The 24,351-nt window shown below is 48.2% G+C and overlaps 2 protein-coding genes across 5 annotated transcripts in view; both read right to left on the bottom strand.

Annotated features, from left to right (window-relative positions):
- Positions 1–72: 72 nt before the first annotated feature.
- CUEDC2 (CUE domain containing 2) lies at positions 73–24,267 on the bottom strand. 4 transcript variants are annotated; one of them, XM_050960298.1, is made up of 10 exons: positions 24,118–24,267; positions 16,164–16,301; positions 8,447–8,526; positions 7,423–7,566; positions 6,807–6,868; positions 5,032–5,165; positions 3,563–3,736; positions 3,090–3,151; positions 1,561–1,621; positions 73–623 (listed from the first exon to the last, which is right to left on the bottom strand). In XM_050960298.1, exons 3-10 carry the CDS (start codon positions 8,506–8,508, stop codon positions 477–479), a joined length of 846 nt encoding a protein of 281 aa, XP_050816255.1. In that variant the 5' UTR covers positions 8,509–8,526; positions 16,164–16,301; positions 24,118–24,267; the 3' UTR covers positions 73–476. The 4 variants fall into 4 exon arrangements, with proteins under 4 accessions (XP_050816255.1, XP_050816254.1, XP_050816256.1 ...); XM_050960297.1 differs by having other exon boundaries at positions 16,110–16,301; positions 24,118–24,266; XM_050960299.1 differs by lacking the exon at positions 16,164–16,301.
- SCD (stearoyl-CoA desaturase) overlaps positions 10,343–24,351 on the bottom strand; it is an 870,279-nt gene continuing 856,270 nt past the window's right edge. Inside the window, exon 7 of the transcript XR_007775194.1 lies at positions 10,343–10,372. The gene's annotated coding sequence lies outside the window, so the exon portion shown is untranslated. The remainder of the gene's footprint in view (positions 10,373–24,351) is intronic.

The raw sequence follows: 24,351 nt of genomic DNA, 5'->3' as shown, positions 1-24,351 counted from the left end.
AGAAGGATGCAACTTGAGCCTCTAACCAACCATGAGACCCTGGTGACTCTTCCCAGGAGCAGACATGGTCTGTCTGAATTCCACAGATTCACACCATCTTTATTAACTGTCACAATCAACACCATTGCACACACATTTAAAAAGACAGCTGTGAACTGCACTAGCCACACATTAGCTATAAAAAAATCCCCACGCAAGGAATGGCAGAGAGGTCCAGGACACACAGCAGCAGGGCTGGTCAAATCTGCCATAGCGATGGCTGGCTCCTGGCTGCGGAGGGACAATTTGGAGGGTTACACAAACAGAGTTGCTGAACAGGCTCCTCTGTGGCATCATGCTATAATTAGAGGCCGACAGCAGCATGCTGACTCCCAGTGGTAGGTTAGTTCCAGTTAGAGGAGTGTAGAAGGCCTCAGGGCTGTCCCTCCATGCCTCAGGCAGCAGGGTAGAGGACGATGCCTTGGAGGGAACGTCTGTCAGTGGAATTTGTATTTCTTGGCTGGCTTGAGGCTGATGTAAGTTCTCTTCATCTCCTCGCTCTCTGGCTTCTTAATGTCTTTGTACCTTTCTCCCTTTGTACTCACCACCTGGTTGTCAATGTAGCGGATCAGTTTCTTGGGAGCCTAGGACGGAAGTGAAATTGATGTGAAGCAGAAAGTGATGGAAGCCCTGGGTGGGTCTGTGGGTCAGGTGCAATCAGGGCTGGTGGAATCATTTAGGCGACCTAAGTGGTCGCCTAGGGCGCTGGGATTTGGCGGGGGGGAGGGGGGCATTTTCTTCGGCAGCGACCGCGGCGGCTGGATCTTCAGCCACCCCGGTCGCTGCCAGCATTTAGGTGGAGGGAGCTGGGGCAGGGGAGCACAGGGAGGGCCGCCTGCAGCAAGTAAGGAGTGGGGGAAGGGCGACATGCACGGGAACTCCCTGCCCAGCTCATCCCTGCCCCACCTCCTCGAGCATGCCATGGCTGCTTCACTTCTCCCACCTCCCAGGCTTGTGGCGCCTAAGCTGATTGGCGCTGCAAGCCTGGGAGGTGGGAGAAGTGAAGCAGCCACGGTGTGCTCATGTGTGGAGCAGGGGTGAGTGCCTCAGAGTGGAGGGTAGGGAGCTGCCACGGGAGGGGCGCCTCAGGGCGGGGGTGCAAAGTGGAAGTTTCGCCTAGGGCACGAAACATCCCTGCACTGGCCCTGGGTGCAACTGGCATCAACTGAAAGGTTTAGGTTCTGTCTCTCACACGTTCTTTAAGAGCAGGACTAGCTGAACTCAGCAGCTGGAGAACACAGTGAGAGTCTTGGTTAAAGAACTGTTAGGAAAGCAAGATGAAGCCACTGGCGTATACCTACCCCCTCGTGGGAAACCACAGCAGTAGGCTGAAGTGGTAAATAGTGACAGCCCCTGCTGCCCATCTTACACCTCTCTTGGCTGCACCAGTTCCCCCTTCCCTCCAGCCAAAGGCTCTATGAATGGGGGTTTCACTGTGGCAGATTCACTCTGCTGTGGACCGGTAGTTAGACCGTTACAGCCAAAGACTCTCATAGCCATGCCGAGCGTGGCTCTCCTCACCTCCTTTGGTGGCACCGGCCTGTGTGTTTTCTGGTCCTCCTCGCTGTCCACCATCATGTATCTGAAACAAACACATTAGTGAAAGCTGCCACACACAACACTGTGACTATCATGGGCTACTCACATCCTGTTTCCTTACCCCCGCCCCATTTTCAGTGACCTCAACACTTGCTGCCCTCCACTTCCATCTGGAACAGTGGGAATGAGCCTAGGACTAACAGTGGGAGGGAGGAGGTACTGCAGCATCAGAGGTGCTATCCTTCTGATGGGTGGGATCCTGCACAGCCAGCTAAAGGTCTCTGGAACCTGGGGTGATGTCCCAGGCCGTGTGAAGTGTACTAGCTACTTGGTTTGCTCAGGCAGGCCCAGATCACCAAGGTATTTAGGTGCCTAGCTCCTAAATGGGAGTTTGGTGCCTAAATACTTTGGAGGATCTGGGACCTTAGTCTTGCCCTATCAAGAGCTGCTCAGAGATGTAAGGGCCAAGTTCCGATTATTTTAGGAAGCAGGTTTGCTACTTTCCAATCTCTGTGGGTGGGCAGCATCGACGACGTGTTCTGAGCACCATGCAGCTGAAGGACATGACGGTGGGTTCCTGGTAGCACAGTGCAGAAGTGGCAGCATCTCTCCTTTCAGAGATGACTCCTTCAAAACTTCATGCACTATAATCCTTTACTAAAGTGCTTTGAGGAGTAAAGTGTCATCACACTCCATGTTTGACTGATGTACAGGTACTTGCTGACGGCACTGATGAGTTCTTTACTTCTGTTCCCACTCTGGAGCCAATACAACTATGTGATGGCACAGCCAGCCTTGGTCATTTCCCCCCCAAGCTAGAATAGCTGCTCCTGTGTATTTCCAGCTAGAGGACTGCTCTTAATCACTGTGCTTGAGTTGTGTTGTAAGTGCAGAACCTTGCCAATGCCACCATTAAAGTGAGGTTAGCAAATGTGACTAAGTGGCACCTTTTTAGTCAACTCATCTGCTCCCTCGCGATCACACCAAGCTTGTGTCAGATCAGCGGGAGCTAGGTTAGCCCTTGGGAGATAGCACGGCTCTGGGAAAGTGAGCTGGGTTCCGTTCTGCCTTACTCATACCCGCCAGCTGAATTCCAACTGTTGCTTATCACTGGCAGTGATGGAGGGAAGCAGAAAGAACCAGCCTTGAGGGGCAGATCCCAATTGGGCGGGTGCAGGCTGCAGCTTCAGCACTTATGGATAGCAGCTTTAGGCCCTACTGAACCAAACATGGCTGTAAGAATTAATAGGGACACCCCGAGCAGAGTTCACATCCCTTCTCTGAATGGACCTGCATTTTGAGATTAGCCATGGCCCAGAAATGCCAGGATCCTCTCCTTACCAATGGCCCAACTGCAGAGCAGCACACAGCAAAGCTCTCGGATAGGTTGGTTTGGTAGGGTAGCCTCAGCGGGCAAGTTCTATTTGTGACCTTTTCCCTGAGCTCCTCATCAGAGCCCGTTCTTGCCACTCAACAAGGACATGAGCAGATCCTTGCTGCTTGGTACTTACTTCTGTAAGATAAATCGTTTGAGGTCCTCTTGTTTAGGTGCTTGGTGGGGCCTTGCTGTCTCCTGGGATTAGAGAGTAGGAAAGGATGTGGGTGAGCTACAAAGCAATCAGCCTGCTCAATTCCATCCTGTTAGCTAGTCCCTGTGTGGAGAAGCCACCCTGGCTGCCAGCCAGTTGACGTTAGGGGAGGAGAATGCCTGTGGCACAACCTCTCTTATGGCAGCCCAGCAGGCTGGACAGCCTGTACCTGGAGTCCCTGGAGAAGGAGCCAGCTCAGTGGGATCTCACTGCTCTGCTAACAGGGTGAAGACCTGCTGGCCTCTTCCATTTGCTATGGGGACATGGAAGATCCCCACAGCCACTTTCAGAGGTAAAGAACCACGTTTTAACTTGTGTGATGCCCTGCTGTATTTGTGGACACTGCTTCCTCCAATCCACCCTCCCCCCTGGTGCTGCTGTCAAGGCCACAATACCTTCAGGTTAGTGCCCCCTGGGCCAGGTTCCACCTTCTCTTCCACCAGTAACTGCACCGCCTCTTCCAGGTTTCCCAGCACCATGGCCAGTGCCTTCTGAGCCTGGCTGAGGGTGCAGGCTGGGAACATCTCCAGGAGCAGCTCCACCCCATCCTTCAGATCACCTTCTGCTCCCTGGTCAGGGTGAGAGACCTGGGATGAGCCTGGAGGGCAGCGAGGGGCTTGGCACTTTAGGCCAGGAAAACTGCTTTCCAGTAAGCCAGATATTTTTCCACAGCTTCAGTAGAACCAGGCCTCCCCACAGGGGCAGGTGCGAGCCTCATCCCTGAAGCTGAGGAGCTAGTTATGGGTTTAGCTCTTTGCAGGCCCTGCCCACACACACAGCAGCAAGGAGTCTGGATATTATTGACCTACCTCTTGCCAGCAGATTAGCAGTCCCCCAAGGTAGGTCTTCTGCGTGTTGGCTCATTTGCCTACTGTGCTGCTGCACGTCCATCCCCCCCGAGACAGAGATTCTGGGAACTGGCCCATTTACCTGTAGCCCTGACAACTGGCACTCCCAGCGTGTGGAGTCACAGCGAATGGGGGCGGGGAAGGGTTTAAGCACAGCATGCTACCGCTGCAGCAGAGATGCTGAAGTGCAGCAATGACAGTTTCTATAAAGCAAGTGGCAAATGGTGACAATCACCAAGCAAGAAGAGAGCATCAGTAAACACGTTCTAGCCCCAGTGCAGGGGGAAAGAGAGCAGGGATGGGACCGGGTATGCAGAGAAGTGCTCACAGTGGGGATACCAGCTGTGCAATGCTCTCTACAGCTGGAGCACGGCTTGTCCCTGAATTGCACAGAGGGGATGGAGGACAATGGCTCGTATTTAATCAGTGCTTGTTATCCAGCACAGTACAAACATTCTGAACAAGTTCTGCAAACTGTCTCATTAGGAACCACGGCATCGACCACTGAAATGCAGCCACCTGTCCAGTGGAAAGGGGAAGCTGTATGATGGTTTAGGACAGGAAATGGAGACTATAAGAAATTAGAACTTGGAGGGGGTTTAGGGATGCAGAATGCAGCCGACAGAGTCGGAATCTGGCTTTTGTGAAAAGTCCCATGGGATCTTTAATGACAAGCAGGCAGACGCTCTGCTACCTCCCATCCAGAAAGTAGCACAGCATCTCCCAGCTGCAGAGCTGGTTCCGTGCTGACTCAGAGGGAAGAGCACGAGCTGTGGAGTTGCCCACACCACTTCTGGCAACCTTTGAGTTTTCCTGGGAGGTTTCCCCTCCCAGAACTGACAGGACCTTGCTCATAATATCACACAAGCTGAGGTCACATCTTGAGAGAATACTGGTTTCGGCCACCTACACCACATAGAGCCCTGCAGTCAGATTACGTCCAGACCTCCATGGTAACCTATGGCATACAACTCTGTCTATCCTGTGTCTAGTTCCCTATGGCAACATCCCAGTACCTGAGCTCTGGCTCCCTCTGCTGGTATATGCAGCCTCCTCTCATCAGAAGCTCCTTCCCCCTGCTCTTCGCTCTGCTTCAGCTCTTCAGCAGGGGCTCTGCTCATGCTCTCCACAGACTTTTGGCAAACCTTTCCTTAAAGACACAGTGCACATTTATTTATGAGCAATCCTGTAAAGGTTACCGCTACCTATTCCTTTCGTTATGGGAAAGACAAGGTTGCTACTGTGCCGTATGCCAGCACAAATTCCTTTCTCCATGACTGGTTTCCAGCCAATGCTATCCTACTACTGCCAACCAGGTATGGCTGCCACCTTGTTCATACAGCCCACAGTGGGGCAGAGTTAAGGTTGCTTAGGTGCCTCAACTGTGTGTTTCCAGACCTTAACATGTTTGGATTTCTTTTAAGTGACACCTTAATCTTTTAAATGAATTTCTGGGGTTTGTATTGCTGGGGTTGGGGTAAATTACACTATCCCTGTATTAAGTGATCAGTACATACTCTCAGTTGTTGTCTGGGAATTAATTCACATATAGGCAAGGCTCTTGCACACTGTAAAGCCCAGCATGCAATGTGGTCAGACTGCTTTGATGAAGCCAGCATTGTCGCGCGTGTGTGTGCGGGGAGGAGGGAGAGATGGTTAGTGCACTGGATTGGGAATCAGGATCCCTGGGTTCTTTTCTCCCAGCTCTAACACAGACTCCCTGTGTGTGATAAGAGGAAGTCATTTAGAGGGTATATGCCTCAGTTTCCACATCTGTAAAGTGAGGATGATACTTCCCCGTGTATGTGAGGCACCTTGAGATAGTAGCTTGGAGGGTGCTGTGGCCATGCTGTGTATTATTATGTTATCTGTAGGCTGCTCCCCGGTATGCACGATAAGGGCAGGGCAGTCTGCTCTATTATGTGGGGCCTTTTGGCTCCAGATGAGATGCTAGTGAGGCTTCATTTGGGCAAAATCTGGACCCCTCTGCCCCAATGGGTCTCACCACCAGAGATTTTACACATCTGTTCTCAGGCAGAAAGCTACTGCTTTGCTTTACTGCACTGATACAGCTGACTCTCAGATTCTAAGGCCAGAAGGGACCATTATGTCTGCCCTCCTGCATAGCACAGGTCAGAGAACCTCACCCAGAAATTCCTGCAGCCAGCCCCTAACTCCTGGGTGGGGTAGAGCAGTTCCTTTAGAAAGGCATCCTATCTCGATTTACAGATGCCAATGACAGAGAATCCAGCTGACTCTCTCAGGCTAAGTATAATGTACAATAGACTGTCTGGGTTTGCAACCCTTCAGCCATGCTGCAAATGGGAATGCAGAGAGAAATCCCCAACTTACTGGTTTTGGAAGGAGGATTTGACCTGGTCTGTCAAATCCTGTTTCCAAACTATACACAAGAACCCCTCTAGATATCTCGGGGCAATAGCCTTGTACAGGGAACCTTCCCCTTACTCTGCATTCGCTTTATATGCGGTTGGGATCACCAGGAACCCTAGGGATTTGTTCAAGTGGATTTTCCCATACAAGTGCCTCTAGTTCAGTCACAAACAAGTGCATTCTAAGCTACCAACCCTCCCACTCACTCCTGTCAGGACTCTGACAATCCGATCAGAAGTTAAGCGATTCAGACTCTCATGTGAGACTCTCCTAAATATCCCAGCTTAAAATAGCAAGATAATGCATTGTCCTACGACGCTCCCCATCCCTCAGATAATTTAAGACTAAAACCACATCCTTGATGCACCTCCACATGCCTGAGCGCCCACCATAAACTTACCTTTGTTGCGAGCTTCGCTGAGCCTTTCCGAGAGGGCAAACATCATTTCACAAATGTTCCCGCTGCAAGAGACAGTTGCAGTGTGATTGGCATAGGGAGCATAAGCATTGTCGCCTTCCAATACAAGCTTCTCCTGCTGATCTAGGTACCTACAAGTCCCCCACCCTGAAATCACTGTATAGTATCTGTGTAGTATTCCCCACACACCTGGCAGGGGTTGTGAGAGTCACTAACAGCAGACAGCTGCTTCTGGAATTCTACACTGAGCATATGTGACCCAATCTATGCAAAACAACCACATTGCTGAGCCACTGATCTAGAAAGATGGACCCTGTAAAGCCAATGTGTGCAGCAGGCTAGTGCCATAGTAAATCCAGTACAACAAACTGGGGTCTCAGAAGGCCTGGGGCCTGCTTGCAATCTGTACTGGTATTAGTCATCACATACCCAAGTAAAGGCCTGATTCCGTACATGACTGCATGGTTTTGGGACCAGAAGATCCTTAAACCAAAGCACTGAGCTGCTTAATTCGACAACTGAGCTCTGTGGTACTAAGACACTTAGACCCAGTTCCTGAAGTGTGGCATGTATGTCCCAGATGATTAGAGGCACACACCTGTTGATTTCTGCAAAGCCAGGGATATATGCCTCCATCATTTCCACAAAGGCATCCATATCAAAGTTCTCTTCGGATGACTCTGGTGAACCTAGTTCTTCCAGGACACTAGCGATGTAGGAGAAGACGACTTCATCCATCCCGCTGGAGACAAGGAGAACACAAGTGTAGGGACTTGAGCTAACAGATACTCACCCCTCTAGTGCCCTTCCACCTAGTGCAACTGCAGTCACAGGACCCACTTGGCCAGCTTCCTGTGCTAAGATTGGATCCGATCTCACAAGTGAAGGCAGGTAGGACCTTGTCAATAGTTGTAGGGCAGATTTTCAGGGATAATCTGAGGTCCTGCAGAAAATGACTTGCACAGTTTAATTTGTGACCGTCTTCCTTCCCAGTCAGCACTAAAGTAATATCCCAGTACACTGCTGCGGGAGGGAGGACAGTATTGTTGGAGTTACAATGTCTGAGCAAGGTCCTGAAGACTTGTGACAATGTTAATTCTGGTGTTTTGGGCAGATTCCAAGGGTAACTGCACTCTGTAGATAGAATTTCAGGTCAGCAATCTACTTCTGTAGTACTACTTCTTCGCTTTCTGTCCTAAACCTGCATACGGCTGCCATGGACTGCAAAACAGCCACCGCATTCCAACCTAGAGATGGCTGCATTTCACTAGTGGGCAAAGTTCTTGTTATATAAACTATGTACGGGTATATCAGTCTGCTGTTTGAAAAGCACTCTGGGATCCGTTTAAGATGATAGGTGCTAGAGAGATCTGTGTTACTGCATAAGAAGTTAATAACCTTATTCCTTCGTTTCATTGGAAGCCACTAAATGGTAACACTAAGTTACGGATGGTGAGAGGGTTCTAGCAGACTTTGGACAAATTACATGCACCCCTGAGATCTAGATTGAGGGGCAGCAGAATACAATACATGGAGGTTAGAACATCAGACCTGGAGTTTAATAAAGGGGAAAAGGGACAACTAATAGAAAGTCCAAATTCAAAAGATGAGCTGGAACATACCTGAGATCGGCATCAGGGATGAAGCACGTCAGAGAGTCTCGAATGATTCTTTCAAGATCCATGTCTCTTTAAATGAGTTTCTTTAAGCGGGGGAAAAAAACCTCATATAATTTCAGAAGCAGGAATGACACTAGAGCATTCACATGCACAACACCTCCATGTAGGCTCATGCAATCAAAACAATTCATGAACTCCACCGCTCTAGCACATTGCCCTGGGGAACTGTCATAGGAGTTACCTGCAGTATGAGGAGCCACCAGAGATATCAGCACAACATAGTCCGACCACTCTGTGTTTCACAGCTTCTCTCTGCTACTGGTGTGAAAGGCTTTCACAAGTGCAGAGCAAAGCTCCCCCGCTCAGCAGGTGTAGTACAGCAAGAAATCCTAACACATGGCAAGCTGCAGAGTTGCAGAATCAGATGGCAGGATGGACTCCTATGAAGAAAGGCTTCAGGTATTGCTTGCTCCCTGAGGGAGAGGACGGCTCTTCCAGCTAACAGTGTTTTCAGTGACGCCTGGCTTTGTAAATGCCAGGATAGTGCCTTTCAGGGAAAGGGCAGCCTATAGCGGCTTTCACAAGGGAATACCAGGCCGGGCACAGCCAACTAGTCTGCTAGCCAAAATATCAAAGGTCTCCAGGTCAGGCAGGGTAGCGCCAGCGGAATCCTGCACAAACAGGAGCCCACTGTGGTGCTTTGTGAATGAGCTGTTCTGTAGATGAATGTGACCACAACGGGAGCATTTGATAACAGTAACTGAGCAGGGGCATTCTAAAGATCACAGACCTCCCACGCAAGCAAGGGCAGGACTGCACTGTCCACCCACGCTCTCTCTGCTAGCGTCAGAGTGCAGTCTGAACCGCTGGAGAGACACTATCCCACCAGCTGTCTCACTCATAACTTCCCTTTTGTGCTTGAGGTACATGCCAGCTGACGGCACAGCAAGCAACCTCTCACTGCTGGGCCTGAGTTACATATGTGGGCACAGACGCCTACTTGAGGAGGGTATCATGATTCCTGGTGAGCGATGCTGGCACTGTACAGACAGCCTGACATGGTCACAACCCCAAAGAGCTTACAATCTACAGGCATGATCACACTTCCAGTATGCGTCAGTGGCAAAACTCCCTTGATTTAACTGGGAGCAGGACCAAAGCCTAAATTAGGCAGCACAGGCCTCTAGGAGAGCAGCTAGGAGAACTACTGTGTGCAGTTCTGGTCTCCCATGTTTAAGAAGGATGAATTCAAACTGGAACAGGTTCAGAGACGGGCTACTAGGATGATCCGAGGAATGGAAAACCTGTCATATGAAAGGAGACTCAAAGAGCTTGGCTTGTTTAGTCTAGCCAAAAGAAGGCTGAGGGGGGGATATGCTTGCTCTTTATAAATATATCAGAGGGATTAATATTAGGGAGGGAGAGGAATTATTTAAGCTTAGTACCAATGTAGATACAAGAACAAATGGACACTAGGAAGTTTAGACTCGAAATTAGGCAAAGTTTCTAACCATTAGAGGAGTGAAGTTCTGGAACAGCCTTCCAAGGGGAGTAGTGGGGGCAAAAGACATATCTGGCTTTAAGACTAAGCTTGATAAGTTTATGGAAGGGATGGTATGATGGGATAGCCTAATTTTGGCAACTGATCTTTGATTATCAGCAGATAAGTATGCCCAGTGGTCGGTGATGGGATGGGATCTGAGTTACTGCACAGAATTCTTTTCTGAGTGCTGGCTGGTGAGTCTTGCCCACATGCTCAGGGTTTAGCTGATCGCCATATTGGGGGTCGGGAAAGAATTTTCCTCCGGGGCAGATTGGCAGAAGCCCTGGAGGTTTTTCGCCTTCCTCTGCAGCCTGGGACATGGGTCACTTGCTGGTGGATTCTCTGCAACTTGAGGTCTTCAAACCACAATTTGAAGACGTCAATAACTCAGACATAGGTTAGGGGTTTGTTATAGAAGTGGATGTGTAGGGTTCTGTGGCCTGCCTTGTGCAGGGGATCGGACTAGATGATCACATTGGTCCCTTCTGACCCTAGAATCTATGAGTCTATGAGAACTAGCTCTGATAGGAATCAAGGTTGCACACATCTCCTGAGAGAGGACTTTACCAGAGCTAACTGGATACAAACAGCTACCCCATTGTGCTCAGCAGCGGGTTTGAGGGCCCCTTCAGGGAACAGCACTTCCAGCCAGGTTATAAGCTTTGTTTTCATGTGTGAATAGAAGTTTTGGAGGCCCCCCTATTGGCCAGAGAACAGCAGGGCTCCTGTGTATTCTGCAAGAGCTATCTGGAATTTACCTCCACTCACAGAACCCCCTGCACCAGCGGGCTGAACACCAGACAGTGGCGCCACATTGGCAAGTACTCTGCCAACCATGCCAGGGTTTAGAACCCATCGCAGCAGCATTCTGTGCTCAGGCAGAGCAGGGAGCAGAGTAAACAACTCTGGCAAATGGGAGAGATTCACAGACTCCAAGGCCAGACGGGGCCACTGCGATCATTTAGCCTGCCCTCCTGCATAGCACAGACCAGAGTGCTACCCTGAACTAGAGAGATCTTTTAGATAAACACCAAACCTTGATTTAAACATGGTCAGTGATGGAGAATTCACCATGACCTTGGGAAGTTATTCTAAGGGCTAATTACCCTAGCCTTTGTTTGTCAGAGGTTGGAGATGGATGGCAGGAGAGAGATCACTTGATCATTGCCTGTTAGGTCCACTCCCTCTGGGGCACCTGGCACTGGCCACTGTCAGTAGACAGGATACTGGGTTAGATGGACCTTTGGTCTGACCCAGTACGGCGGCTCTTATATACCCTCACTGTTAAAAATTTACACCTTCTTTCCAGACCGAATTTGTCTAGCTTTAACTTCCAGCCATTGGATTGTGTTAGACCTTTGGCTGCTAGACTGAAAAGCCCTCTCTTATCAAATGTTTGTTCCCCACGTAGGTACTTACAGACTGTGATCCAGTCACCCCGTATCCTTCTCTTTGTTAAACTAAATGGGTTGTGGGATGCAGGGAAGACCGTCTATACTCCTCGTGGTGAACTCCCATGAAGCATTTGATATTGTTGATCATTAAACTTTCCTGTCCTGCATCCCAGAGGCAGGAGTAGGTGGAAATGGCCTGCAATGATTTTGGCCTTTCTTCCCAGGGTCACTATGGACAATTGCACCTCTCCCTAGAAGACTCACAAGGCTAAATCCTCCTCCTATCAATCTCTCTAAGAAGCCACTGTGGCAGTTAGTGGGAGACCATGAGCTGGAAAGCCAGATGTACCCAGAGGACACCCAGCTCAATGCATCCTTTACATCAAACAGAGATAACCCTGTCACCCAGCTTTCTCATTGCCTAGCTGAGATTAGCACCTGGATGAAGAGTGGTTGGCTGAAGATGAACCCAGACAAAACTGTAGCAATACTGGTGTGGGAGAAGAAACTCCCTCATTCTATAACAGCCCCATTTATCAAAGGCATCTGTCATCAGATTGTTGCTGTGGTCTGGTTGAGGTCCTCCAAATCTTTGCACTGAGCCTGGGCAACACCACACGCAGTAATGAAATACACCCACTTCCATCTGCTGCTGGCCAAAGGGGCACACCCAATCCTACTGGATTCAGATCTGTCCATCATGATCTACATCTTTGTAACACCTAGGCCCAGCTACTGCAGTTCTCTATACTTAGGAACAAGCTCCAAGTCATGACAAAGCTGTCGGGAATTCAAAATATAGCAGCTCTTCTGCTCAGCAGCATAGGTTGCTGGGAACATGTTACCCTGATTTGCTTGTCCCTGCACTGGCTCCCCAGTGGACCAAGTCCAGTTCAAGGTTGCTCTCCTGGTTTTCAGTCTTGCCTGGAATGGCTTCTGAAGGACATCTTTCCCTGTGCCACCAAAACTTCCCACGACAGCTCCGTTTCACTGGCACAGTGGGGGAGGCTCATTACCACCGAAGACAGAATTTCACAGCAGCTGGACCCAGACTACAGTACTCACTATCAGCTGGAATAAGAACCACCACTAATCTCAATTTGTTAAGACCTAAAGGCCAAACCCACTTGTTCTCCCAGGCTCTTCTGCAACTGCAGCCTTCTGCCAGTATTCCCACTTTTCTAAATGCAATAGTTAAAAGACCCCTCCCCTGCCTGACTTTTTCCCATAGGTAAGTAATAATGAGGTATCATTGACATCATTCTTCTTTGGAGATGCTCAAATGCTCACAGTGAGGGGCATCAAAAAAAGCAGCTAGATAAATAACATACCTGCAAAAACAACAAAGGAAGGAAGACATCTCCAGCAAGACAAATGTATTATTATTAACCAGAAAGGCTTTTTGCAGTAATTGCAACATGAAAATTCCCATTTCATAACATTGCAATAAAACAAAAGCAAGAAAGTACCCTAATAAGAGCTCTCCAACATGGAGGCCTGGCCACATGCCATCCCTTTATGTGTCTGCTTGTTGCACTGCTTTTCTATTTCGGCTTAGAAGGATTTTTTGCTAGTAAGTTTCTTGCTTCTGTAAATGTCATATTATCAATTGTGGAAGCTGATCATAAACAAACACCTCTCTGCTGTCCATGTATTTTTTTTAAATGAATCATATCTTATTAATTGACTGGCAAAAATCAGTTTGCCATCATCAACCTTGCAGATTTTTATCCATAGAAGAGCTAGATTCTCTTCTGCCTCAAGCATCATCAACCCAATTACTAGCAAAATTCTGACCTCAGAATCTCATTGTTGGGGAGACTGTACTAAGCAACTGTTCTGCAGATTCCAAGCCCAACCTGCAATCGCTGGTCACTAGCAAATTCCCTGAGCTTGCAAGTCCAAGAAAGATCATTAGCCTTTACAGAAACCATAGATGGACAATAAATACAGAGCACCTGGAATGTCCTTTTTACAGTCACTACTGGTAGGGAGAGAGTTCATCGCCCTCTTACTCAGACCCATCATGACATTCTGCTGGTAGGAGAAGAGATTTTCGTCATTTCCACAAGGCTTGCCAATATTGCTATGCGAGAGAACTGTAACAATAAAATGTAACAATAACTGTAATAATAACTTTTTCTGACAACCCAATTTACTGAACAATAGAGCAGAGCCCACCACATCAAAGGCACTTCTGCAAGGTCCATAAATTAGTTGCTAGTAATTTATTCTGATCAATAGAACTGGCAAAGTCACTTGTCTTCTTAATCAACAGCACTTGCAGGGGAACATCAGACTGGGAGGAGAGGAACATAAAGGATAAATAAATCAGCAACTGGAATATTGCAGCTCAGACCAACTACTAACTGATCATTTACAATCCCTTTCCAAAACCTTTGACAACTCCTGAGCAGATGTCGGTTTGTAACTGTTTTGTCCCCCAGAACTACCCAGGTTGGTTTCCAAAGAAAGGGAATGTCCCATGTTTATGGGAAGTAGACAGACAGACATTACAAAGAAGTTTCAGTCAATGTGCGTAGAGTCCTTCTAAGCTTTCTCAGAACGACTGTTTTAGCATCTCCCGAAACTTCATTTTTATCTCCTAATACAGCCAGATTTATTATTTTGTTCTCAGAGAAACCCACCTTTAACAGGCCTCTGAAGAAAGGAAACCCTTTTGTGATATATACATGAGAAGTTCCATGCCAGAAGAGGCATGGGCAGAGTTTGGATAATCTGAGTGCTTTTCAGTGAGTCCTCCATAGCCCTCAACTTCCCTGCCACAGAGGAAAATGGCAAACAAAAGTGAAGAATGTCTCCACTGCTGAGCTTCCTTAGTTCCTGGAGCGACAGAGGGAGACTTTTCATAACACTATATACTATGAACTCCCCCTGTTCTTTGATATCAATTAGTGACAAAGGACACTCACCCCACTACCGCAACCACCACCACAGAATGTGAGACAGTCTTCTGCGATGCCTGAACCAGGCTCTATCTCCCCATACTGCTTAATCCCATCCTCAGTGGGCCACACTCTTAAGGGCCAATGCACATTTCCCATTCTCCTCCCAGCCAGAGATTCTTCCTTTGAAGGCTCTTCTTCCTTGGGACACCTACTCACCAAGAGCAGCTAGCCTATGATATGCTGATTGTGGTAGCAGCATTATGGGAGGACATGGTCCAGATTTATTCCCTGTCCAGGCAGACTAAATTGGCAAAGACAGTCTCCTTTGCTCAAGTCCAGACCAGCAGTAAAATACTGGTGATTATTATTTAGTGTACTCCCAAAAAACAAATAAAAAATATCCAGCCACTCTTTTCTCAGTCAAAGTCATTTATACTTTTCATGCCTTTCAATGCACAGATATTGGTTAGGCCTCAACTTCCCTGCGATGGTAGTCATTATTTTACAGACGAGGAAGCTGAGTCATCAAATAGTAATGTGACTTGACCAAGTTCATACATGATGTCTGGCAGAACTGGGAACTGGAACCCAGGTCTCCTGACTCCCAGGTCATTAGCAGATCCCAAACTGAATGCAGAGCATCCATCTCAGCAGAGGACATCAAATGAAATTTGCAAGGAAGCGTTAGTTCATGGATCATCCTCACAGCAAGATGGTTTTTAAATGACAGACCTGACAACTTCAGTAACTGAGTTAGCACCATTGCTAGGTCTCCACTGCTGCCAGATATCTGGGCCCAGTAGGACTAGCAGCTCCAGCATTGGAGTCCATTCTTTTCCAACTCACACAAGTCTGGAAATCACTACTTTAGTAAACTTAAGAGACTAATCTAGTCAAAGCAACGGCCTTATGGGATTTGGCCTTCTGAAGTTTGGAGGTCACCTCAGCTTATCAGTCAAAGGCCGTTACACTAGTTGATTCTATGTAACTAGCATTCTCTCTATGAAACCCCTCTGGAGATGGGCGTGATAGGATAAGGCTGCCTCTCGGATGAGCAGTGTCCGATTTCAGCGGCCTTGCAGGAGGCTAGTCCGTTGCTGGAGAGAAATGGGTGTTACTGAGTCAGGCATAATGTGATGTGTGTGTTTGCATGTGCATGTTCTTATCTACATGAGTCTGGTTATTCTTAAACTGTGCACAAGCAATTCCAGGAACCCCAGTTTGGTTGACCTCGGCTGCTGCCTTAGTGACTCTTCCTCACATCTCCAACCATCCTCCCAGCTGCTGGAACCTTCTCTCACTTGCTGATCCAGCACCTGCCACTCCAGAACTAGAAGACCAGCAGCAGATTCTCCCTTAGCAGATTCATCACACTGCCTTCTGCTGACCTATTATAGCTCAGCGGATTCATTACACTATCCTTAGATGCAATTTCATGAGCAGAGCAGTCCTAGCTAGTGTGGTCAGAAGAGACAATGCTCCATCAGTTATTTTATCAGAAAACAGGGAGGTGATGAAAGTATGTGGCTTCCAAGGCCCACTTAGTAAACGCAAAAACATCTGGTTTCAGAATATTATGTATGGCCAGGAGAGGGCCAGTTGGCGTAGTCTCTTAATTATAAGTCTCAGAATGACACATCAACAGGATAGTATTTTACCATATCCATCAACAAGAGCCGTACTTAGATAAACCTATTCATTACAAAGCCAAGCCATTATATTCAAAGTTTTCAATTTAAAGGCTGTAAGATCTCCTGAATGTACTCCACTGGAGATCACAAGCATTGAGCCCTCAGAAAAATGAAAGAGCACAAGCACACCTGCCGACCCAGGCACCTGTCTCTGAGACAGATCTCCTTCTAAGGGACACAGACCATCCAGAATTTTTCTTCCAGTGATACAGGTCCTTGTATCTCAGACCTCTCCTTCCCTTTCACGTTGCACATTCATCTGGAACGATTGTGAAGGCTGAAGGCTCTCCTGCCTATCAGATTCCGTTTGTAGTTATTCTCCTGAAATAGAGAAAACTAAATAAAAACCCATGGAAAAATATTTGGAAACTGGTTCTTCAAGATCAAACTAATCCTTACAAATTTTGTTTTGTGTTATCAAAGTTTCAGAATGCCTTACTTTAGGACAGCAGAAAGGTCTTTGGTGCTGTATCTTCTTCTATTTATGACGTGAGAGGATTAACTGGGGGCTCTGTTACCAGATCTCATCCTTTAAGCAGAGTTTTGAAGGCAACGAGGTTTATAATGCAGTGAGAAATCTAAAGGCAGGGGAAATAATTTTCCCCAGGGCGCAAACACAATTGTACTGAAACGACGCTATCATTCTTTTAAGCCTCCAGCCATAACTGCAGTGTGGATTTTAACATAACCACCTCTTTGGTGGGGGGTTAGCTGGCTCAGCTCCCCACGCAGAACTCCTTAATTATTTTTCACCATTATAATATGGGCCTGAGAACTCTTCCTAGTTTCCTGTGCAAAAACATAGCTCTTTCATGCATAGCCAAGAAATGGCATTGCTGTCATTCTGCCTTGATTGATTCTTTCAGAAGTGATCGTGTCATCCGCTGACTGTGGTTACAACCTGATAGTTTTACACTGTCAGAGCTGACGATCTCAGACCACTGGAATCCCATCTGACGAAGTGGGTATTCACCCACGAAAGCTCATGCTCCAAAACGTCTGTTAGTCTATAAGGTGCCACAGGATTCTTTGCTGCTTTTATGAAATCCCTTGTCATCTTTTGGGAGGGTCATATATAATAAAACCCAACCTATTAAACTGCCACCAGTGTGCTCAGGGGAGTTTTCCAGCTGAATACAGGTATCCTGGCATGATGGGTTCAAGTTGCCATATTGGATGGACTGCTTATTTGGTTTCCACAAAACTTACTTGGTCAGAGCCATTTCTCAAGCTGGGCTGAGAGAAAAGTGGTATCATTTAGAAAAAGGTGTGAAGTGACTACTTGAAAATCTATTCCTTTCTCTATCAAATACCTTTGCTCACGGCGTTCTTGATACTATGGTTCAATAGGTTATTACACCATCCTACGTATCTCAGGGTATATCTACAATGCAGTAGCTGTGCACGGGCTAGCCTACTCGAGCTAGTTTGAATCCAGCTAGCACGAATAACAATAGCAGTGAAAGACAGCACAACGTGGCTCCAACACAGGTAGTGCAAGCCCTGCACAGATAAGCCCATGCTGCATTGTCTCCATTGCTATCGTTACCCACAACAGCTGGATTCAAGCTCGCTCATGCACAGCTTTTGTTGTATAGACATACCCATAAACTGTCATGGCCAGTGCTACCCACATCCATTCTCTGATGTACCTGCATGAACAGAAGGAATTTTCCCTCCCCCTTACATGACCTACACGTTGGGTCTTTGCAATGGAGCTCCAGAAAACACTCTCCTATAGTGATGGTATGGTTATCATGGTATAGTATTAATGGAAATACCTCGTTTCATTTTATCCTGGAAACTTCTTGACTAACACACACATTCTGGAGGTGGAATTATTCCCAAATTCTGATTTTTTTCCCCAGTTTCTCTTAGTACCTGTTACTTTAGGGTAGCAGACCCATGAGTCTCTGTTGCTAGACTACCAGAATTTCACTTACAGGCAGGACGAGAATGTTCTCTCATATACAACACAACTTTTTTGTCCTACTGGTGCAGAGATCCACGTCAAAGCCCTTTATATTAACTAGAGAGCTAAAGATGGCACGTCTATAATTGTATAAATTATTTAAGTGTCATCTTTCAAATCTCTCTGCTCTGGAAACACAGGATCAAATCCCAGTGGAAGCTTATCATCTTTTGTCCCATTGTAGTAGATACACTGAATTCCATGCACTTTACAGCCTGTGGATCTTTCAGATGAGACCTTAAAAAACAGAAGATGCCTTGTATAGGAGGAGTAGCTGTGTTAGTCTGGATCTGTAAAAGCAGCAAAGAGTCCTGTGGCACCTTATAAACTAACAGACGTTTTGGAGCATGAGCTTTTGTGGGTGAATACCCACTTCGTCGGATGCATGCACGAAAGCTCATGCTCCAAAACGTCTGTTAGTCTATAAGGTGCCACAGGACTCTTTGCTGCTTTTAAAAGATGCCTTGTCTGCTCTACACAAACGTTAAAGATCCTTCAGCATTTTTTGTAAGGACAGATGCTGTGGTGAGGCCTACACACTGGGCTGGAGTCTTGCTGAAACTGAAGGGCAAAAAAAAAAAAAAAAAATCATGGTAGGCCATATGATGTCCAGAGACTTTTAGGTTTCAGAGTAGCAGCCATGTTAGTCTGTATCCACAAAAAGAACAGGAGTACTTGTGGCACCTTAGAGGCTAACAAATTTATTTGAGCATATGCTTTCATGGGCTACAGCCCACTTCATCGGATGCATAGACTGGAACATACAGCAAGAAGATATTTATACATATAGAGAACATGAAAAGGTGGAAGTAGCCGTACCAACTGTAAGAGACTTTTAGAAAATCACAAATTAGCAGAACAGCCTGATGGCTTCAGTAAATGGAAGGAGGTGTCGATGTTTCAGGCACTGGAGATTATTCTTGAATGGTTAAAGTGAGGGAACAGGGATGGTTTATCATGTCCCTTCTAGACACTGTTTGAAAGAGAGTTATTGGAGTGGTGGGATCATTGGGATATGGAAAGCCTTCCCTTCAGCCTGCGAATTGTGGCCTCTGCGAAATACTCTGGTACATCCAGGGCAGTAACTAGACCAGCAAGGATGTCAGACAACTGCTGCTGGATTCCAGATTATCTCTGGAAGTCAGAGTTAAGTTTGCTGTGGCTCCCTCGCTCATGTTTTTTTTCTAATTTTGTTTAACCAACTCTGAAAATTAGCTGAACACTGCCACAGGCTAAGACAGCATCCTGCCCTGATGCAAAGGAAATTGACCAGAAGCATGTTCCAAATGCTGTCCCAAGACCAAGGAAGCGAGATAGACAGGTGAACTTTCTGCTCTGGATCTTATGTATGAGCTGCTTGTTGAACAGAACAGCAGGCATTAGAGACAGCAGCTATATTTTCCTTTATTGTTTTTTTTTCTCCCCCTTCTTGTGCATTGCCTGTCTTAAAACAAACAGCAACCTCCAAAACCTAACCAGCCAAAACAAAAAAAGGAACATTTTTCAACAACAGCTCTCTAGCTACAATCCAATAGCAAACTGACTCATGCTGCTTCCCCCCTACATGAACTTTCAGTACAAGCAACAGACTCCAACAAACAATTTACTCTTTGAAACACTTTGTTAAACTTAAAAGAAAACTTTCCACAATAAATAGCCTCCAGGATATTTAGAGTTCCAGATTATGCTTTGGTTTTTGTTGTTCTGTGCAAAACAAGTGTCTGAAGGACTTTTATGGTGTGGTTGCTATGGGAGAGCAGGTCAGGGTTCTTGCACACATAATCCAATTAACTTTATAGTGTTGCAACAGTAAAACAGGCTTCTATCAACAACCCAATACCCCCAGCCTGATACTTCTAATTAATACAACACATAGTACATTTGGCAATGGCCAAAAATTTCCCTCCCTCCCTGTCACATAGCATGCTGTGCACTGGATAGCTGCAATCCTCCTCTCTAGAGATGGCTGCACTTCGGTAGTGCTGTATGTATACAGAGCCCTATCTTGCAGCCCTTCCCTAGGCAAAACTCACATTTATGTGAATGGAAGTTTTGCCCGAGTAAGGACTACAGGATCACAGCTAGGCTTTGTAAAGCCTTTTGGTACCTGTAGTATAGTCAGCAGTTCATTCTAGGACTGTTTAGCCCAAGCCAAGAATTAGGGAGACCTAGTGTGGGAAGCACAGAATGTGTAGTTTAGGAGCTAGAGACAAGGAATCTGTCTTTATGTAGTCAAGTATCAGAGGGTAGCCGTGTTAGTCTGGATCTGTAAAAGCAAAGAGAAACTGCTGAGCTTCAGTTCATCTGCAAATTTGACACCATCAGCTCAGGATTGAACAAAGACTGTGAATGGCTTGCCAACTACAGAACCAGTTTCTCCTCTCTTGGTTTTCACACCTCAACTGCTAGAACAGGGCCTCATCCTCCCTGATTGAACTGACCTCGTTATCTCTAGCTTGCTTGCTAGCACACATATATATACCTGCCCCTGGATATTTCCATTACATGCATCTGAGGAAGTGGGTATTCACCCACGAAAGCTCATGCTCCAAAACGTCTGTTAGTCTATAAGGTGCCACAGGATTCTTTGCTGTCTTTATGTAGTAGCCTAAAAGAATTTCCTTTACACTAATTACTACCAAATGATTTTTCTTCTCTGTTACAAAGGACACTACAATATCTTTCAGGATGAAAGATACTATATACATGTAAAATATTAAGCTGAATATGTTAATAGGCATAGTAGCCTTGGAATTTTGTGGCAAAATTTCTCAAGTTCTACATTTCTGTGGTGGGGCTTGAAAAACCATAGAATTGGAGAACTGGAAGGGACCTTGAGTGTATAATTAATACAGCAAAATCCTATTCCTAACCAGCAAAAGGAGCTGTGGTCCCAGCTACAGCCATGAAACATTACTTGTGTGTCTTATTAAAGCAATAAGACACCAGAGGATGAAAGCTGAGCTGTGCCATCCCAGCATCTTTGCATTTTCAGCATGGGTCTCAAAAGCAAAGTGTTAAATCACCCGAATAATAGGTTGATTGTTAAAAACAGTCCTGAGCTGTAATCCCAGTTCTGACACAGACTGGCTGTGTGACCTTTGGAAAGTCATTTAATCTCCTTGACTCAGTTTCCCTTCTGTAACATGGGGATAATGTTCAATTTCCTACCTCACAAGGAGTTCGGAGGATTAGTTAATGTTTATAAAACACTTTGAGCAAGTGCTAATAAGTGCTAAATGCTGTCATCTCAGCATGACACACATCCTGGAGTACTTGATTTCCTAATTTAATGCTGTTTTAAAAAGTAGCTTGGTTAAATAGCAGCTATCTCCATACATCTGGGTGCTACACAAAGAAATTGGGACTAGATAAAAGCAAATATTGTACCTAAAGTTAAACTAATAGTAAGTTTTGTAATGAATTTGCTATAGCTTTGTCACTTTTCAAGACCCCCTATCCCAGTAGCTTTTCTAGTATGTTAGCCAATAGGCCAGAAGCATGAACATGAACTCTAGATAGTTGTATGATTGTAAGTCAGGATACTTCAAATATCACAATCCCACTATTATTAAGTGTCTGGAAGTCAAACTAAAATACAAAAATCTAGAGAGTTTAACTCCCCCATCTCATACATGTCTTCCCGGATCCACTACCAAGAAACCCAAGAGATCACCAGCAAAAGAAAAAAACAACACAAACATGGAAGAGGATTGAAGACAAAGGCACATTTATTTTTTATTATAGTCAGATATTTTTCCTGTAAATGTCATGTGACAGCCGTCAAATAAAACACACAAAGGTAAACAGGGCTATACAGTTATCTCGGGACTTGGCAGACTGGTGTGATGTTATGAGAACCTCTCTGGCTGCGTGTGTACACAATCCCCACCAAGAGAAATTAGGAACCAAGGAGTCTCAGGGATGCAAGTAGCATTTTAGTGGTCAGTCAGGACTGGGCTGTGTTTCTGGCTCTGCCACTGACTTGCTGCATTGCCCATGGTAGATCACTAGGGCAACAGGTTTTCAGCAAGTGGCCCCCATCCCGAATGCTGCCATTTTTAGATGTCTAACTTTAGATAGTTTGGGGCTGATTTTCAGAAGAGCCTGGCTGAGCAGTCACAGATCCATAGTTCCTAATGACTTTGGCTGAATTCTCAGCATCTCTAGAAGTCGGGCAAAGGTGTGTCAAGTTTGGCAACCCTAAAAACGAAGGCACCCAAAATCAGAGGGCTTGTCTACATCAGAAAGTTGCAGCGCTGGTGAGGGAGTTACAGCGCTGCAACTTAGGAGGTGTACACATCTGCAGGGCACCACCAGCGCTGCAACTCCCTGTTTGCAGCGCTGGCCGTACTCCCGTTTTGTCTCGGGTGTAGAGGATCCAGCGCTGGTGATCCAGCGCTGGTAATCAAGTATAGACACTTACCAGCGCTTTTCTTGACCTCCGTGGAATAAGCAGGTATCCCAGCATACCTGAGGAAGCCTCTGGTAATCAAGCTGGTCTCCTTCCCCGGCTTGCTCTCGCGTTCCCCGAACCCCGAGCAAGCAGGTCTCCTTCCCTGAGGTTTGCTGGGTGGTTCCGGGAACGCGAGAGCAAACCGCGGCGAAGCTGGTCTCCTTTCCCGGTTTGCTCTCTCGTTCCCCGAACCCCCGAACAAGCAGGTTTCCTTCCCTGCGGTTTGCAGGGTGGTTCGGGGAACGCGAGAGCAAACCGCGGCGAAGCTGGTCTCCTTTCCCGGTTTGCTCTCTCGTTCCTCGAACCCCCGAGGAAGCAGGTCTCCTTCCCTGCGGTTTGCAGGGTGGTTCGGGGAACGCGAGAGCAAACCGGGAAAGGAGACCAGCTTCGCCGCGGTTTGCTCTCGCGTTCCCCGAACAAGCAGGTCTCCTTCCCTGCGGTTTGCAGGGTGGTTCGGGGAACGCGAGAGCAAACCGCGGCGAAGCTGGTCTCCTTTCCCGGTTTGCTCTCGCGTTCCCCCAACCCCCCTTGAAGCCGCCCAACAGCGCTGCAGTGTGGCCACATCTAACACCACTTGCAGCGCTGGTTGCTGTAAGTGTGGCCACTCTGCAGCGCTGGCCCTATACAGCTGTACTAATACAGCTGTAACAACCAGCGCTGCAAAATTTTAGATGCAGACATGGCCAGAGGCTGTTTAGATGTGGCCTTAGTCTCAGTACACCTTCGATCTGCAGAGAAAGGTACCGTGTGGACGCCGTCAGCTATGCTAGCGCAGCCCCACGGATGAATCCAACACTCCATGGATTGCATTATGGCCTGGCCATTCCACACACGTCTGTTGGGTGTCTGACACGCGGTCTCACCCAGGTGCTCAGGCCTGGCTGCTGCGCCCAAGGAGGGCACTCAGACCAGGCACTTCGCCCCCACATGGCACTTCTGCTGCCCCTGCCACTTCCAGCGTTAGTTCTCACCTGCAGCCACCGCTGCCCGTGGGCGGCTCTGGGCGGGCGCTCACTGCCCAGGGGTGGCCGGGGCACAAGGGCCAGTGGAGCGGCCCCCAAGCTGCACCCAGCACACAGGGACACTGCTATCTCCTGCACTCAGGGGCCCCCGGGGACAGACACGCGGACGCGCTCCCCCACCCTGTCCCCCGGGGACAGACACGCGGACGCGATCCCCCACCCTGCCCCCCGAGGACAGACACGCGGGCGCGCTCCCCCACCCTGTCCCCCGGGGACAGACACGCGGGCGCGCTCCCCCACCCCGCCCCTCCGGGGACAGACACGCGGGCGCGCTCCCCCACCCCGCCCCTCCGGGGACAGACACGCGGGCGCGCTCCCCCACCCCGCCCCTCCGGGGACAGACACGCGGGCGCGCTCCCCCACCCCGCCCCTCCGGGGACAGACACGCGGGCGCGCTCCCCCACCCCCCCCTCCGGGGACAGACACGCGGACGCGCTCCCCCACGCTGCCCCCCGGGGACAGACACGCGGACGCGCTCCCCCACCCCGCCCCTCCGGGGACAGACACGCGGGCGCGCCCCCCGGGGACAGACACGCGGACGCGCTCCCCCACCCTGTCCCTCCGGGGACAGACACGCGGGCGCGCTCCCCCGGGAGTCCCAGCCGGACAGACACGGGCTGCTGGGGAACGCGGCCCCAGGTGGGCGGACGGGTGGGGGAAGGGTGCACTGCGGGGGCGGGGCGTCACCTGGCCTCCTGCGCGTCCCCTCCGCGGCCTCGTGCTGCCTCCGGGCCGGGTCCCGCGCAGCCAGGTTGAAAGCAACAGGTGACTCCCTCCGCCATAGAGTTGGGTCCGGGAGGCTAGAGCAGCTCCCGCCCGGTCGAGCTCCTGCGCCGCCATCTTTGTTGTGGGCACGAGGGCCTTCCCCAGCCCGCTGCAGAGGCTTTGTGCGCCTGCCTGTCCCCCGACACTGCCTGGCCT

Source organism: Gopherus flavomarginatus, chromosome 6 (genome assembly GCF_025201925.1).
Source record: "Gopherus flavomarginatus isolate rGopFla2 chromosome 6, rGopFla2.mat.asm, whole genome shotgun sequence".
In the NCBI taxonomy this organism is placed as follows: Eukaryota; Metazoa; Chordata; order Testudines; family Testudinidae; genus Gopherus; species Gopherus flavomarginatus.
This window is presented reverse-complemented; position numbering and strand designations above follow the sequence as displayed.